The 14,569-nt window shown below is 41.2% G+C and overlaps 1 protein-coding gene across 2 annotated transcripts in view; it reads right to left on the bottom strand.

Annotated features, from left to right (window-relative positions):
* The window catches only part of CHN2 (chimerin 2), a 153,760-nt gene that overhangs the window by 64,001 nt on the left and 75,190 nt on the right, over positions 1–14,569 (bottom strand). For both annotated transcript variants that reach the window (XM_083468388.1, XM_083468389.1), the window contains 3 exons: positions 11,460–11,491; positions 9,228–9,341; positions 7,408–7,696 (listed from right to left, as the gene is read on the bottom strand). In XM_083468388.1, coding sequence (XP_083324514.1) covers positions 7,408–7,696; positions 9,228–9,341; positions 11,460–11,491 — 435 coding nt within the window. The remainder of the gene's footprint in view (positions 1–7,407; positions 7,697–9,227; positions 9,342–11,459; positions 11,492–14,569) is intronic.

Here is a 14,569-nt window from a genome sequence, read left to right as displayed (position 1 = left end):
GGTCATTTTGCCCTCTTTCATAGAACTGGGGTATATCCAAATAGGAAAAACCTGATAAGTATTTCTTTAAAACTTGGAAACAACCCCTTGCAATATCTGAATGGCCCATTTAAAGAGAATGTGCTTACTATTTAACAAGTCCTTTTAAAACACCAATACTTTTAAAACAAGCCTGTTGTCCAAGCTGTTTATGTAACTAACAATGTATGCAAAAAAATTTGAAAAGGTTTCTACAGCAATTATTCCCAGAAATAATATTTCCTCCTGTTTGCATACACTGCTCAGGTTAAAGCTTTGCCAGATAAATGCACCCTTCGCATACATTTAAATATGTAAATGTAAACATGTAATATTAATTTGCACCCATATTGGAGACTAAACAGGGCAAGGGTATATGTATACAAATTTCTCAGAGGGTTGATCCTTTCACATGTGACCTTGCAATAAACCACACATTGTTTTCTGCTTTATGTCTGAAGCTAACATAGGGGCACTGGTCTCGTTTTGCTGTTTGAGATGTAGTTCTTTGATGCCTGGGAGAGTTTTATCCCAAAAGGCAGGATAAACACACTAAATAAATAAACAAACAAACCACAAAAACACATGAAGCTACTGTATCTTTTTTTAAAAAAAAAGTTAAAAAAACGAAAACCATAAAAACTCTTAAGTAAAGCTGCCATCTAGTGTTTGAAACATGTAGCTCCGCCAATAAATCATCCCCACTTTTGTGAAATGTAAGCCTTACTGTACTTGATTCCTTCCTAAAGGATTCAGTAACAAGGCAGGTTATGAGTTAAAGGTAGCTACCTATTTTTACCTAGCCTTTTAAATAAAAAGGTTACATGTTATGACTGAATCAATAGCGTTAGTACAGTTATGAAAAGCCATAGATCACTTAATCAGAAAAATCTCTAAGCAGTATGTATAAAATAATTATCAAGAAAACATACATACAATCAGCAAAAATTAAAAAAAAAATGGAATATACATAACTAAATTATATATCTGGGGAGACTTGTTGAAATAAAAATGTTTCCAGCAGGCATCTAATTATAGTGAGGACCAGGACTTTTTTTACAGCTGGAACTTGCCAGAACTCAGTTTTGGCACCTCTCGGTTGGGCGCCATTGCCATTATAAGAGAACAAGGGAGGTGTTCATGGTGAGTTCCAGCAACTCTTTTTCTAGAAAAACAGCAATGGTGAGGACACATGTCTAGTGTCAATAGGGTGTTCCAATGCATTAAGGTGATGATGCCAGGGGGTTGGACTCGATGGCCCTTGTGGTCTATTCCAACTCTATGATTCACACTAAAATATCAGCTCCTCACATATGCAGAACAAACAATATACAGTATGGCACTTTGTAACTTCGACAAACTGGTAAAACAAGGCATATATGAGGCAAGGCAATCCCTCAATCCAAAGCCATTATGTGCTGTATATGCCAAATCAGCAGCATTGAGCGAAGGTTGGATGGAAGAAAATGCTTCCAAAAAGTAATACTGAGTGCAAAAAAAAGGGCTTCTTTGAATTGCATAACTCAAAACCTTCTGCTTGTGCATAGGAAGCTACATCAATTTACATAGAATTACAAGTCCTGTATTTGAAAAGCACACTGAGCGACTTGGACACAATGATAGGTGAAAGATTATTGCATTGTTATATTCTCCGTCTCAGAAAACACGGCAAGATAATCAAATATAGATTTGTGCCTACAGAGCTGCCTTATATTTTCCGGTGATTGCACAAAGGAAGAAATCTGGGCAGGAAATGGATGTGCCACTGTATCATCTTTAACGGGAAATTGTTTATGAAGTTTTCAGTAGCTGTTCCACATGCAATTTTTACAGCTCGAGCTTCGGCTACACTTTAAATACATGTACTGCTGATGCAATTTGGCCACGGTTCCATAGCATGTCCACTTCTAAGCTCGTTTTTAATGACTAAGAATGGACCAAATGTTATGATCAATATTTGAATGTGCCACAGAGCATGGGAAAACAGAATGGCATTTTTAAAAAATGAATAAATATGGCTCTATAGCTCCTCAGAGCTTTATTCATTTATATATATATAAAATTATAAACCAGTGAATAATATAAAATATCAAGTCGATGCACAACAACGTACAGAGATATACTAAAGCATTAAACGCCCCCAAATACAAAAAAAAAATTGCTTTAAGTACCTACAGACAATAAAGCTGTTGTTTTACTGGTAGGATTATTCCAGAATTCCTACTTTGGGGCAACATTTCACATTCTGCTTTTACAGTCGTACCTTGGATCTCAAACGCTGTGACTCCTGAACAAATCGGCTCCCAAACGATCGAAAACCAGAAGTGAGTGTTCCGGTTTTTGAACAATTTTCGGAAGCCGAACACCGGCGCGGCTTCCGATTGGCTGCACGAGCTTCCTGCAGCCAATCAGAAGCTGTGCTTTGGTTTTGGAAGCTGAAAGGACTTCCGGAACAGATTCCGTTCGACTTCCAAGGTACGACTGTACTTTATTGGTAAGGTAAATGCAGTATTTGTTTAAAGACAGAATAGCTAGACCTTATTAGAGGCGGCGTCAGCGGCGGCGGGGGAGTTCAACAGCATGCCCTTGATCCCCAATGAAGGTGTTGCTGATTCACCAGGAGTCTATGAATTATACTTGCTATGGTGATGTATTATGTCAATTTTTGCACACACAAAAAAGACTGGCAAGTATTCGCTTTCCTGGGAATGCGGGATAATTTCCAAGTTCGAATCACATGCTCAATTCAAAAGAAACAGACAAAACCCTTCAGATGTGTGTTGTATACTAGCAACCTGTTTTACTAGAGGAAGCTAGAAGACCTTTGGATGAAGCAGACTTAATATAAAAGCAATAGGCACACATTTAGCTGCTGGGCAATGACAGGCCTTCATATGAGAAAACTGAACAATGGTGCAGCTCCCCCCCCCCCCACAATTCTTAAAGTGGCTATTCACCTGGTTTTTTAAAAAAAGCGCTGCATGAACATTCATGCATTTATACATTCATTTATTGCCTATTTTTAATACAGCAAGAGTGGAATGCCTATTTTTTTTTAGTTTGAGGGATAACGACAGATAAACGTTCTTCTTTTATGATGATGATTTCTGACCTATATAATTATTCGGATGAAAAAGACCCAAAGAAAAGCAACTAATTTGGCATATGCGTTTCATTTTTCTTATGGGGTCTGGCACAGTACTACTAATTACAACTTCCAAGAAACTGTATTATGAGAGTGGACAGATTCCTCAGGCAGTTCCAAGTTATGAATTCTCTTCCTAGTTAGTGGCACTGAAACAACCTTCCACTGACCTGCCCAAAGGGGGAAAGTCTCAGGAATGACTGAGCCATTCAATAATTTCTGTTGTCAACCTTTCGTGCAGGGAAGAATAACTACATCCCACAAATGGTTTAACAAACCTATCAGGGAAATTAATGCCCTCTGCAGTAGTTTCTTGGCTTCTAAAATGCTATCAATAAAAGGTGATGTTTCTCTTTTTTTTTAACCCCTTAACATCTCCTAATTACTGCAGAGGCTTAAACTGTGCTTGAAATGTTTGAAAGCCCTTTTTGCAGGGCAACATTAAAGCGTTAATTCCTTCAGTACGTTTTTAAAGACGTCTTTTTGTTGAGAAATTCTAAACTATCTGGGTAGATAACTGAAACAAACCAACAAACTTTATTTTACCTACTCCAAAATGGGAGTAAAAGTTATTTAAGCAACTTCCAGATACTATTATGCAAATATAATCAATTTTACCAAGTACAGTGGTACCTCTGGTTATGAACTTAATTCGTTCCGGAGGCCCGTTCTTATCCTGAGGCGCGCTTTCGCTAATGGGGCCTCCCCTTGTGTGCACACGTCTGACACGCAATTTACGTTCGCATCCTGGGGCAAAGTTCGCAAACAGGAGCAGCTATTTCCGGGTTAGCGGAGCTCGTAACCTGAAGCATTTGTAACTAGAAGCATTCGTAACCAGAGGTACCACTGTATACACAAAAATAGCCATGCCTATTTGCCTCATTCTGATTTTCTAAAGGCGCCAAATCCAAAATGTAAGTCATGCTGATTTTAACTCGTGAGTTAATTGCATACCTAGCATTCTCCTGTTGACATTCTCTCCTTTAGCCATTTTCAAATATCTAAAGGGCTGCCACATGGAGGATGAAGCCAGCTTGTTTTCTCCTGCTCCAGAGGCTAGAACCTGAATGGTGGATTCAACTTATAAGAAAGGAGATCCGGACGAAACATCAGGAAGAACTTTCTGACAGTAAGAGCTGTTTGACAGTGGAACAGACTTCCACCAGATGTGGTGCACTCTCCAAGTTTCCTGCAGTGCAGGGGGTTGAACTAGATTACCCTCCGGGTATTTTCCAACCCTACAATTCTATGATTCTATACCATATCTTAGAAGTAGGGCTGTTTCTAAGCGGTACTGAGGGGTAGCAGTTGCTCTGCCAAAATAGCTTATGTCCCTTGCCCCGCTTCAGTCACAACATGTTAAGGTTCTATATAGCATGGATAAAATCCTTTCTCCCATACTAATAATGGTCTTTGCCAACCATCACAAATTAGATTTTTCTGGAAGGTAATGCAATGTACTCCAATGAGAAAAAAAAATATATTTGCTACGGCTATCAACAATACATTAACTTCCTGCAGCATTTTTCTTAGCACATTTCAGGGACCACGGCTTGGAGACTGGGAGATGGAGCAATGAATACAAGGAAAACCAACAACCCAAAACTGCTTCCCAAGTTCCACTCATAAATTTATTCTGTTTATAAGCAGAATACAGTGGTACCTCGGGTTACATACGCTTCAGGTTACATACGCTTCAGGTTACAAACTCTGCTAACCCAGAAATAGTACCTCAGGTTAAGAACTTTACTTCAGGATGAGAACAGAAATCGTGCTCCGGCAGCAGGAGGCCCCAATTAGCTAAAGTGGTGCTTCAGGTTAAGAACAGTTTCAGGTTAAGAACGGACCTCCGGAACGAATTAAGTACTTAACCCAAGGCACCACTGTAGTAGTGTTGACTTAAAGACTGGAGGAATATTGATAGCAGGAAACCTATTTCATATCAGTTAGGAGGAAATGTTTCTTTGGGAAAGAAAACTATTTTCTCAGATTACAAACTAGTGCCCCTATGCCACACTAATCAACGACCGTCTCCAGCACCCAGTGTTGTATAAAGGGTGGTCTACAGTGGCTGAATTTATGTCCTGCACCACCAGTTCTCACAAAATCATCTGTTGGAAAGTTTTTGCAGATGGTGTGGAAGAATCTGAACTTAAGTTTCCCCCCTCTTTTCTCCATACAGTGGTGCCTCGCAAGACGAAAAGATCCGTTCTGTGATTCTCTTCGTCTAGCGGTTTTTTCGTCTTGCGAAGCAAGCCCATTGACGGATTAGCGGATTAGCGCTATTAGCGGCTTTTAGCGGCTTATCTGCTGATTGGATCAGCTGGTAAGCGGCTTAGCGGCTTAGAAAAAGGGGGGGGGGGAGGAAAAAACACCAGCAGGAACTCGCAAGACATTGTCGTCTTGCGAAGCAAGCCCATAGGAAATTCGTTTTGCGAAGCACCTCCAAAACGGAAAACTCTTTCATCTAGCGAGTTTTCCGTCTTGCGAGGCATTCATCTTGCGGGGCACCACTGTACATGAAATAATGGGTGGCACAATGTATTCAGCAGTTGAGCATGCAAATATTGTTGCATGAAGCAGCACACACATATTGTAAGGGTATGCACATGGATCCATTGGCCAGGGTTTAAAACTACAGTGATCCGATTGTCAGAAGTGTGACAACTTGAAATTTTGGGTCAAAAAGATTCCAGCATTGCAGGGGGCTGGACTAGATGACCCCCGTAGTCCCTTCCAACTCTGCAATTCTATGCTTCCTTCCTTTTTCTGACAGTGAAGCTCTCAGATTTTGAACTAAGCTGATATAAAATCCAAAAAACAGCTCATCACAGCCTTGTAAGGTGCTTTTCTATTCTGGGCATGTGTCTCTTAAATAATAGTAACTTATAGTTAATTGAGTTTAATTTGTGTTACTGTTTCCACAAGCCTGAAATGTCAGTTGCTCTAAATATTATTAAATAAAGCTTTCTTGTGTATTTCACACTGCTTATGTCTTCCTTGGTCATTTGCACTAGAAACGAAAACCAGTTCAACTTAAGACGTTTGCTGTCTTGAACAGAGAATGTCTTTAGAAATGTCCTTATGGGACTGAAACAGTATCATAAATAAAAACTATAAATTACATCCTTCAGCAGTCAGGCACTGCTTTTCAGACGCGGGTCAACAACATAATCTTGATTGCGATGCAAACACATTATGTGAATTATGTACTAAATAACCTTCAAAAGCACTTACACCAGAAAAAAGGTTTCGTTTGAAATATTTTTCAATCTGTGGGAACACACAACCTCTTATAAGAATATTCATCATTTGTCACACATTTCAAGCTGATTTCAGCTGCATTTCTCCGTGAATTGCTTTATGTTAACTACTACTTGTTTGCTCAGCTACTACAAAAACAACTTCGAAAAGCAAAGATGGAAAGACAGAAAAGCCGCGCCCCCAAAATCAGGCCCATTCACCAAAATAGTAAAGCAGAGATTTGAACTTTGCGTTAAAGGCTAACAAACTTGAGATCTGGTGAACAGGCAATCAGCACAAATTCTTACGTTCAGGAATCAATAGCAAGGCTACATTCTCTTTTAGACAGATACTGCAAACCAGGTGGGGAGGTTACAATCACCAGCATCTCCAGGTAAGACTGGGAGAGGGGGAATTATGCCTTAAACCTTGGAGAGGTACTGCTTATTGATGTATACAATGCTGAGCTCAAGAGATCTAGCTTCTCATTTGAATTTAAATATTTGTATGTGCTCAGGTGCTTTTTCCCACTCATTTTATCTGGGAGATGCTACCTGAACACACATTTCTTAAGTGCAGAAAGGAACCACCCTGAGATCTAGGGAGGAAGGGTGGTATACAGTTGTTGTTGTTGTTGTTGTTGTTGTTGCTGCTGCTGTTGTTACAATGGGAAGCTATTGTAGGCAGGGCATGCAATTGTCTGGAGTTCATTCCCAATGGAGGAACAGAATAATTTCACAGATCTGATTTCAGCTTTCTGCTTGCACCTCAAATGTTAACATATAAACAAATACATTGGGTTGCAGCCAACTAACATTTACTCAGAGTAGGCCCATTGAAATTAACGGCCATGACTGAGGTCCATTCATTTCAGTGGGTTTACTTTGACTAAAAGTTAGTTGATGACAAGCCACTGAGTGCATTTTAATGACTGAGTGCCCCAGATGCATTTTTTAAAGGCAGATCTATATATGGATTGATTTTCTCATGAATCACCTTACCTTTTCAACTGGTGCGTTTTCTTCACATGTGGTTACACTAGCTTTCCTCGATTCAGTTTTTGATCTACTCAGTCTCCGGGATACTTTTTCTCTAAGCAAAGTGGCATATCCAATGTGTTCATAGATAGGGTTTGTTGTCATTTTTGAAATATATTCAGAAGCCTTGGTTTCTATGTACAGCGTTATCAAGCCGTCTGTTACCAAATCATGTATTGACTCGAACCTCTTTTCCCCTACAAAGTGCTTTCCATCGTAAAAAAGTCTGTAGTTTAAGGTCTGATTGCCAAACCTGCATTAAAACAAAATGAAGTTGTTGCATTAGTGTTTGAACACTAAAAACATTGATTTCTCAGATGATGCAGGCTATAAAAAGGCCATGTTCCTCATTAGCTATAAAGCTGGAGGACGGAGTAAAGACTCAAGGAACCAGTATATATTCAGATGAAACAGGTTTGTGCCAGGGCTGCACGAACATGTGTTATAGACCGGTGCAGAACATCCTCAACTGCACTCGGAAGAGAACTTTGGACTAATGCAATCCCTGCTTCCCTTCTGCTCTTTTCCTGCTGTTCTTAACTGTGGTTAAACAGTCACAACACAGCATTAGTAAACCAAGGTATAGCAGGGTGTCCTCTTATGCAGGAATCAAAACCAGCTCCATGTCTTTGTGAACAGCTCACTGTGGCACTTAGCTATGTTTGAAGTTACCAGGGGGAACCTTGCTCATCACAAGGGATGAGCTGATAGAAAGTCTTGCACAATCTGTGGCGTACAATTCACTTTATTGCTTAAATAGGGTTTAGAAATCAGTAAGTGAAGTTGATGAGAGACTCAAGATAGCCTGCGACCCCCTTATTTGCAAATGCAGAGCTCATAGCATAATAAGGCGGCCTTCTTCATTTGCACTAGGTAGGGATAGCTAACTTATGCACCTTCGAAGTGTCGCAGGTTAGCCGCTCTAAGTTTCCTGTACCCAAGATACTCTTAAATCATGGTTAAATACAATTCATGGTTAAATATAGTCTTGTAGGTATAACTGGTATAATTAGAGTTCTAACTGGTGATGGTGTTGATATAATGTGAATAATTTTGGGGTACTCTGTGGCTGTTAGTGGCCTTTGGATGCATCTAGACTGGTGACTGGGAGTGGCAGCCAAGAACATATAACACCAGTCCTGAAAGACCTACATTGGCTCCCAGTACCTTTCCAAGCACAATTCAAAGTGTTGGTGCTGACCTTTAAAGCCCTAAGCGGCCTCAGCCCAGTATACCTGAAGGACCATCTCCACCCATATCGTTCAGCCTGGACACTGACGTCCAGCTCCGAAGGCCTTCTGGCGGTTCCCTCACTGCGAGAAGTGAGGTTACAGGGAACCAGGAAGAGGGCCTTCTCGGTAGTGGCGCCTGCCCTGTGGAACGCCCTCCCATCAGATGTCAAGGAAATAAACAACCATCTGACTTTTAGAAAACATCTGAAGGCAGTCCTGTTTAGGGAAGTTTTTTATGTTTGATGTTTTCTTGTGCTTTTAATTCTGCTAGGAGCTGCCCAGAGTGGCTGGGGAAACCCAGTCAGACGGGCAGGGTATAAATAATAAATTGTTATTATTATCACAGAAAGTGCAAAAAAATCAACTATCGAGCCTGCAAAAATTTATGCTTTAAAGTTTAAAGGATTGTAATATCTAACACGTTACAGACGACATCATACCATTTTTAAAGTATACTGTTTTGCATATAGTTGTTATAACTGCAATTCCTTCAGGTTCCCAATGGCCAACAAGCACTTCTTAAAATTTGCAAACAGAAGCAGCAAAGCTCACCTGAGAGCTAGGGTATAGCATCCAGGCTGCCGCTGGCTCTCTCTGAGAATATATGCTCCTTCTACACCTCCAAGCAATTCATCGGCTTGCTCGCGAGAAATGATCCCATGAAACCTGATGGAACAGAAAGCCATCAGGTTAGAGAATAACTCTGAATGGAAGAAAGGCCACAGGAGGTCAACACAGAAGGAGGACACATAAAAGTCACTACAAAATAGTTCATGATAGGGTTGTGTCCCTCTGTATGTGCAACAAACTGATGCCAGGGGGAACATCTTGGGAGGAACTAATAGCAAAGAATGCTGCAGTCAAGATTAAAACTGCGCCCACAAACTTTCCATTCATTTGCTCAGGATGCTTTTGGTGAATTCTGCTGTCCATGGTGGTGATACACAACTGATTTATTTGCGCTGCATTTTAATTATTGCTTTGGGATTTTCCTACAGCTGTTCTGTTGCTGTTAAAAGCCTCCTTAAAAGGCTGTTGTCTTAGAAAGGCAGGATATAAATATTTTAAATAAATAAATATTGGAACCAGGGGCTTAGCAGGGCCTGGTTTTAGTAACCTGTAACATTTTGCAAGCTCTCTGCCTGTATTCCCAGCTCTTCTGCCTTTGGATCAATTTTATATGACTTCTTCTTCTTTGGCGATCACTCGTGGCCAAGTAAGATAGTCTTCCGTGAACATGGTCTTAATAGTGTGTCCGTAGGTGACTGTGGAGGCCAATTCTGGATCCGTATCTCCTTCCACACTGGAGACATAGGTTTCCGGGCGGGAGTTGATCACGGTGAGGGTTTGCCAAACTTGCCTTCCTCTTAGCACGTTTCTCCCTTTCGTCCTGAGTTCAAGTGTCTTCAAAGTCCATGACACCTTTGGTAGAGGCTGTTCTCTAGCTGGAGCACTTGCAGGCAAGTGTTTCCCAATTGTCGGTGTTTATACTACATTTTATTAGATTTGCCTTGAGCAAACCTCTTTTGCTGACCACCAGCATTACGCTTTCCAGCATTTTAAAGTTTGGAATAGACAACACCAGATTCAGACTGGATCATATAGCTCAGTCTGTGGAGCTCTTAATCTCAAGGTTGTGGGTTCGAGCCCCACACTGGGCATTGTAGGGAGTTGGACTAGATGATCCATGTGGTCTCTTCCAACTCTACGATTCTGTGATTCTGAAAAGGAGACCTAAGTTAAGATTTACAAAATAAATGAAGAAGACTGGGTGGAAGAGTCCTTCTCCCTGGCTCTGCTGGCGGGGGGCGGGCGGGTGGGTCCACTGCTACAGAAGCCCCTTGCTGTACTTGTATGAATGGCAGGCTGCCGTTCACAGCCAGCACAAGTTTCCAAAATGGGGTGGAGCAGAACAGGCCAAGGATTCCCTGGATTTTAAGCTGGCCCATTGACAGGTGGCCCACTCTACTGCACCTTACCAAGGACGATAAGGCTGTCAAAGGCTATGAATCACGATGGCCTTGTTCTCCTGTTGCAGGAAGTAGACCTCTGAATCCCAGCTGTTGGAAATCACAAGCCGGGAGAGTGCTGCTGCTCCTGGCCACAGTGAGAATAGGATTCTGAACTATTCTGGGAGTCAGTGTGGTGTAGTGGTTAACAGCGGTAGATTCGTAATCTGGGGAACCGGGTTCGCGTCTCCGCTCCTCCACATGCAGCTGCTGGGTGACCTTGGGCTAGTCACACTTCTCTGAAGTCTCTCAGCCCCACTCACCTCACAGAGTGTTTGTTGTGGGGGAGGAAGGGAAAGGAGAATGTTAGCCGCTTTGAGACTCCTTCAGGTAGTGATAAAGTGGGATATCAAATCCAAACTCTTCTAGATGGGCCTCTGGCGTTACCCAGCTGGTCTTTCCTTTTAAACAAACAACCAAAGCAAAAAGATCCCCGCCACCTTCTTTCCTGACCAACAGCAGTGGCTCCACTTCTCCAGTTCTTCCTAGGGCTGGGTTAGGATTGCTCTACATCTCTAACTGCAAAATACATACTGAAATGTATATACACTATAGGTACCACCTGAAAAGACAATTCACGTGCATGCAAACGAAGAGTCTGGGAAGTCAAGAAAAACTGAGTAAGTACGTGGAACGAAATGGAGAAATAACACTGAGTTAAATGATCTCTTCATTAACATTAAATGATCTCTTCATAGCAATTTTAAATTGCACAGTATCATGCATCAAATTATTACTTTAAAAGTTATTTTCCTACAAATAATTTAATACATACTCTCGTCCGTAGTATTTTGGTCTGTTCTCCACCTAAATGGAGGGGGAAAGACAACACAGTTGGATATACATTAATAGAAGCAACAATAAAAATTTAAGCTGGTGAAACAATAATATCATCAATATTTTGCCCAACCACAAATACTTCAGGTTACAACTTTAAAAAAGTGTTTTAGGGTGAAATAAATGTTGCCTGCAGAGCAGGAAGCCTGGAGGATGGCATCCTTTATCTAAGAGAGCACAAAGGATTAATTTTAAATGCTACACGTAATGCTGAAAATTTTAATCTGGCAATTATACGCAAACAAATGCCAGGCCAGCAGGGGGCAGTTCCTTACAAAGTTTGATGCACTATGTTTTTGTTCAATGTTCATCTAATATTTGGAGCATAGTGCTGGAATATTAACAGTTGCCTTTGATTTAAATAGTCATTACTAATGTGCTTCTCACTGGCAGTCTTTCAGTAACCAATACTAAATTATGGCTGGATCCATAAAGATAGGCTTTAAACCTTTCATTTTAATGTTTTAATCTTTATTGCAATGCTTCAAAATGAAGAGAAAGAGAGAAAGAGAGAAAGAGAGAGAGAGAGAGAGAGAGAGAGAGAGAGAGAGAGAGAAAGAAAGAAAGAAAGAAAGAAAGAAAGAAAGAAAGAAAGAAAGAAAGAAAGAAAGAAATGCCCTATAATGTTTATTGGGCAACCCAGTCAGGTGTAACCTGTTACAAATAGTAAAATTATTACTACTACACAGCAGAGTCCTTGGGCTGGTGATCAATGTCTTGCAAGTCTCAGGATACCTAATTACACAAGGCAGAGAACATGAATGCACTGCAAGTTAACCTGTTTCTAACAATGCACGTTACACTGCCTATTTGCAATGCTATTGTCTTTGGTATTCACACATGCTATATCCAAACAGAACTACCGTATTTTTTGCTCTATAAGACTCACTTTTTCTCTCCTAAAAAGTAAGGGGAAATGCGTCTTATGGGGCGAATGCAGGCTGTGCAGCTATCCCAGAAGCCAGAACAGCAAGAGGGGTTGCTGCTTTCACTGTGCAGCGATCCCTCTTGCTGTTCTGGCTTCTGAGATTCAGAATATATTTTTTCTTGTTTTCCTCCTCCAAAAACTAGGTGGTCTAGTGCGTCTTATAGAGTGAAAAATACGGTAATCTGGGGCTTGGTTTCCAGCTTGTTTACGGTTATTCCTACTTGTCTGCCTAGATTTTTCATCGGTAACATGTTCCAGCTATTGTGGCTGTCCACAAAAATTCCTAGGGTCCAATGGCCTCAGTGGCGCAGAACGCTTTCCATCAGTTACACCCCTATCTGGACACAGCTAGCCTAACTTCTGTTGTCTATGCTCTGGTAAACTCTAGTTTAGATTACTGCAATGTGTTATACATGGGACTGCCTTTGGGGATGGTTTGGAAATTGCAGCTGGTGCAGAATTTGGCCGCCAGGATGCAAGACAGTTTGAATAAATTAACACCAACCCTGACTCAACTACATTGGCTACCAGTTAGCTTCAAGGCCCAGTTCAAAATGGTGGTTTTGACCTATAAAGCTTTATGCAGCTCTGGGCCTCAAGGACTGCCTCTCCCCACATGCACTGACCCAGACCCTGTGATTGCCATCTAAGATCCTTCTCTGTGGGCCCCACCTTCCCAAGAGGTCCGCAGGGTAGCAAGATGAGAATGGGCCTTTTTTCAGTGGTGCTTCCCCATTTGTGGAATGCTCTCCCCAGGGAAGCTCACCTGGCGCCATCATTACATATCTTTAAAGGGACCCCTGACCGTTAGGTCCAGTCACGGACGACGCTGGGGTTGCAGCGCTCATCTCGCTTTACTGGCTGAGGGAACTGGCGTACAGCTGGTCATGTGGCCAGCATGTCTAAGCAGCTTCTGGCAAACCAGAGCAGCGCACGGAAACGCCGTTTACCTTCCCGCCAGAGTGGTACCTATTTATCTACTTGCACTGCGTGCTTTTGAACTGCTAGGTTGGCAGGAGCTGGGACCGAGCAACGGGAGCTCACCCCGTCACAGGGATTCGAACTGCCGGCCTTCTGATCGGCAAGCCCTAGGCTCTGTGGTACGTATCTTTAGGCACCAGCAAAAACATTTATTTTCTGCTAGGCCTTTGTCTTTTAATTATCTGTAGTCTCCTTTAACTGCCAGGGTGTTCTGTTCCTGCCTTTAAAAGTATGAAAGCATTTTAGATTTTTCTATTCTTTGTCTTTTTAAAATGTTTATTATTTATTGTTGTAAGTCACTTCGGATTGCACTGGCAAAAAAGGCAACTAATCCGTTTAATAAATAATAGTAACAACATATAACACAGACAAACTCAATTGTTGCTTGCTGCTGGTTAGTACAAATTTTGTCCCTTGAGAGCTCAGTATACAGTGCTTAGCTGGAAACCTCATAAATATCTGTCAGCAATTGCCAAAACCAAAACTCCTGATGATACAGTGAAAGAATCTAACTTATCTCTTACATATCCTTTGATGCATTCCACCCCCCTTGCGATAGCATACTAGAAAATTTTCTGAAACCCCAAATCCTCAGCAGAGGAATCTCTCTGCAATGCCTAGTGTCTATTTACTTACTATATTTTTATCTCAACATTTCTCCAAGGAGCCCAGAGCAGCATTCTAGCGTCACCACAACCCAAGTGTAAAATGTCAAACAGCTTCATGAAAATGCCTTTCTCAAAAATAACGTTTTATGAGGTTTCAGGCATGGCCCATCTCTCTGACTTCAAGATCATAGTTCATACAGATATGACAGCTTCTGAACACAGTGACATAGCTAAGATTGGAGAAAACTACATCCCACAAGGCATCTTAAAATGAATGTGTGACTCCAAGCAAGTCCACCCACAATGACAAACTGTGGCAGAAATGTGCAACACTATACACAGTACTGCTTTGAAGGATGGAAGAATTTCTGGATCAATTTCTGTTATGTTAATGCATGGTAGACATGCATTGAAGACTTACTGGATGTTGTTTGAGGCTTGTAATCTTAAAAAGAAGAGTTATGTCGAAACTAGTGGAATTTTTTTTTTTGCAAGTAAAATGCATTTAGAATCAAGGTATGCACTCTTGAT

The sequence above is a fragment of the Podarcis liolepis genome (genome assembly GCF_965112155.1).
Source record: "Podarcis liolepis genome assembly, chromosome: 12".
Lineage (NCBI taxonomy): Eukaryota > Metazoa > Chordata > Lepidosauria > Squamata > Lacertidae > Podarcis > Podarcis liolepis.
This window is presented reverse-complemented; position numbering and strand designations above follow the sequence as displayed.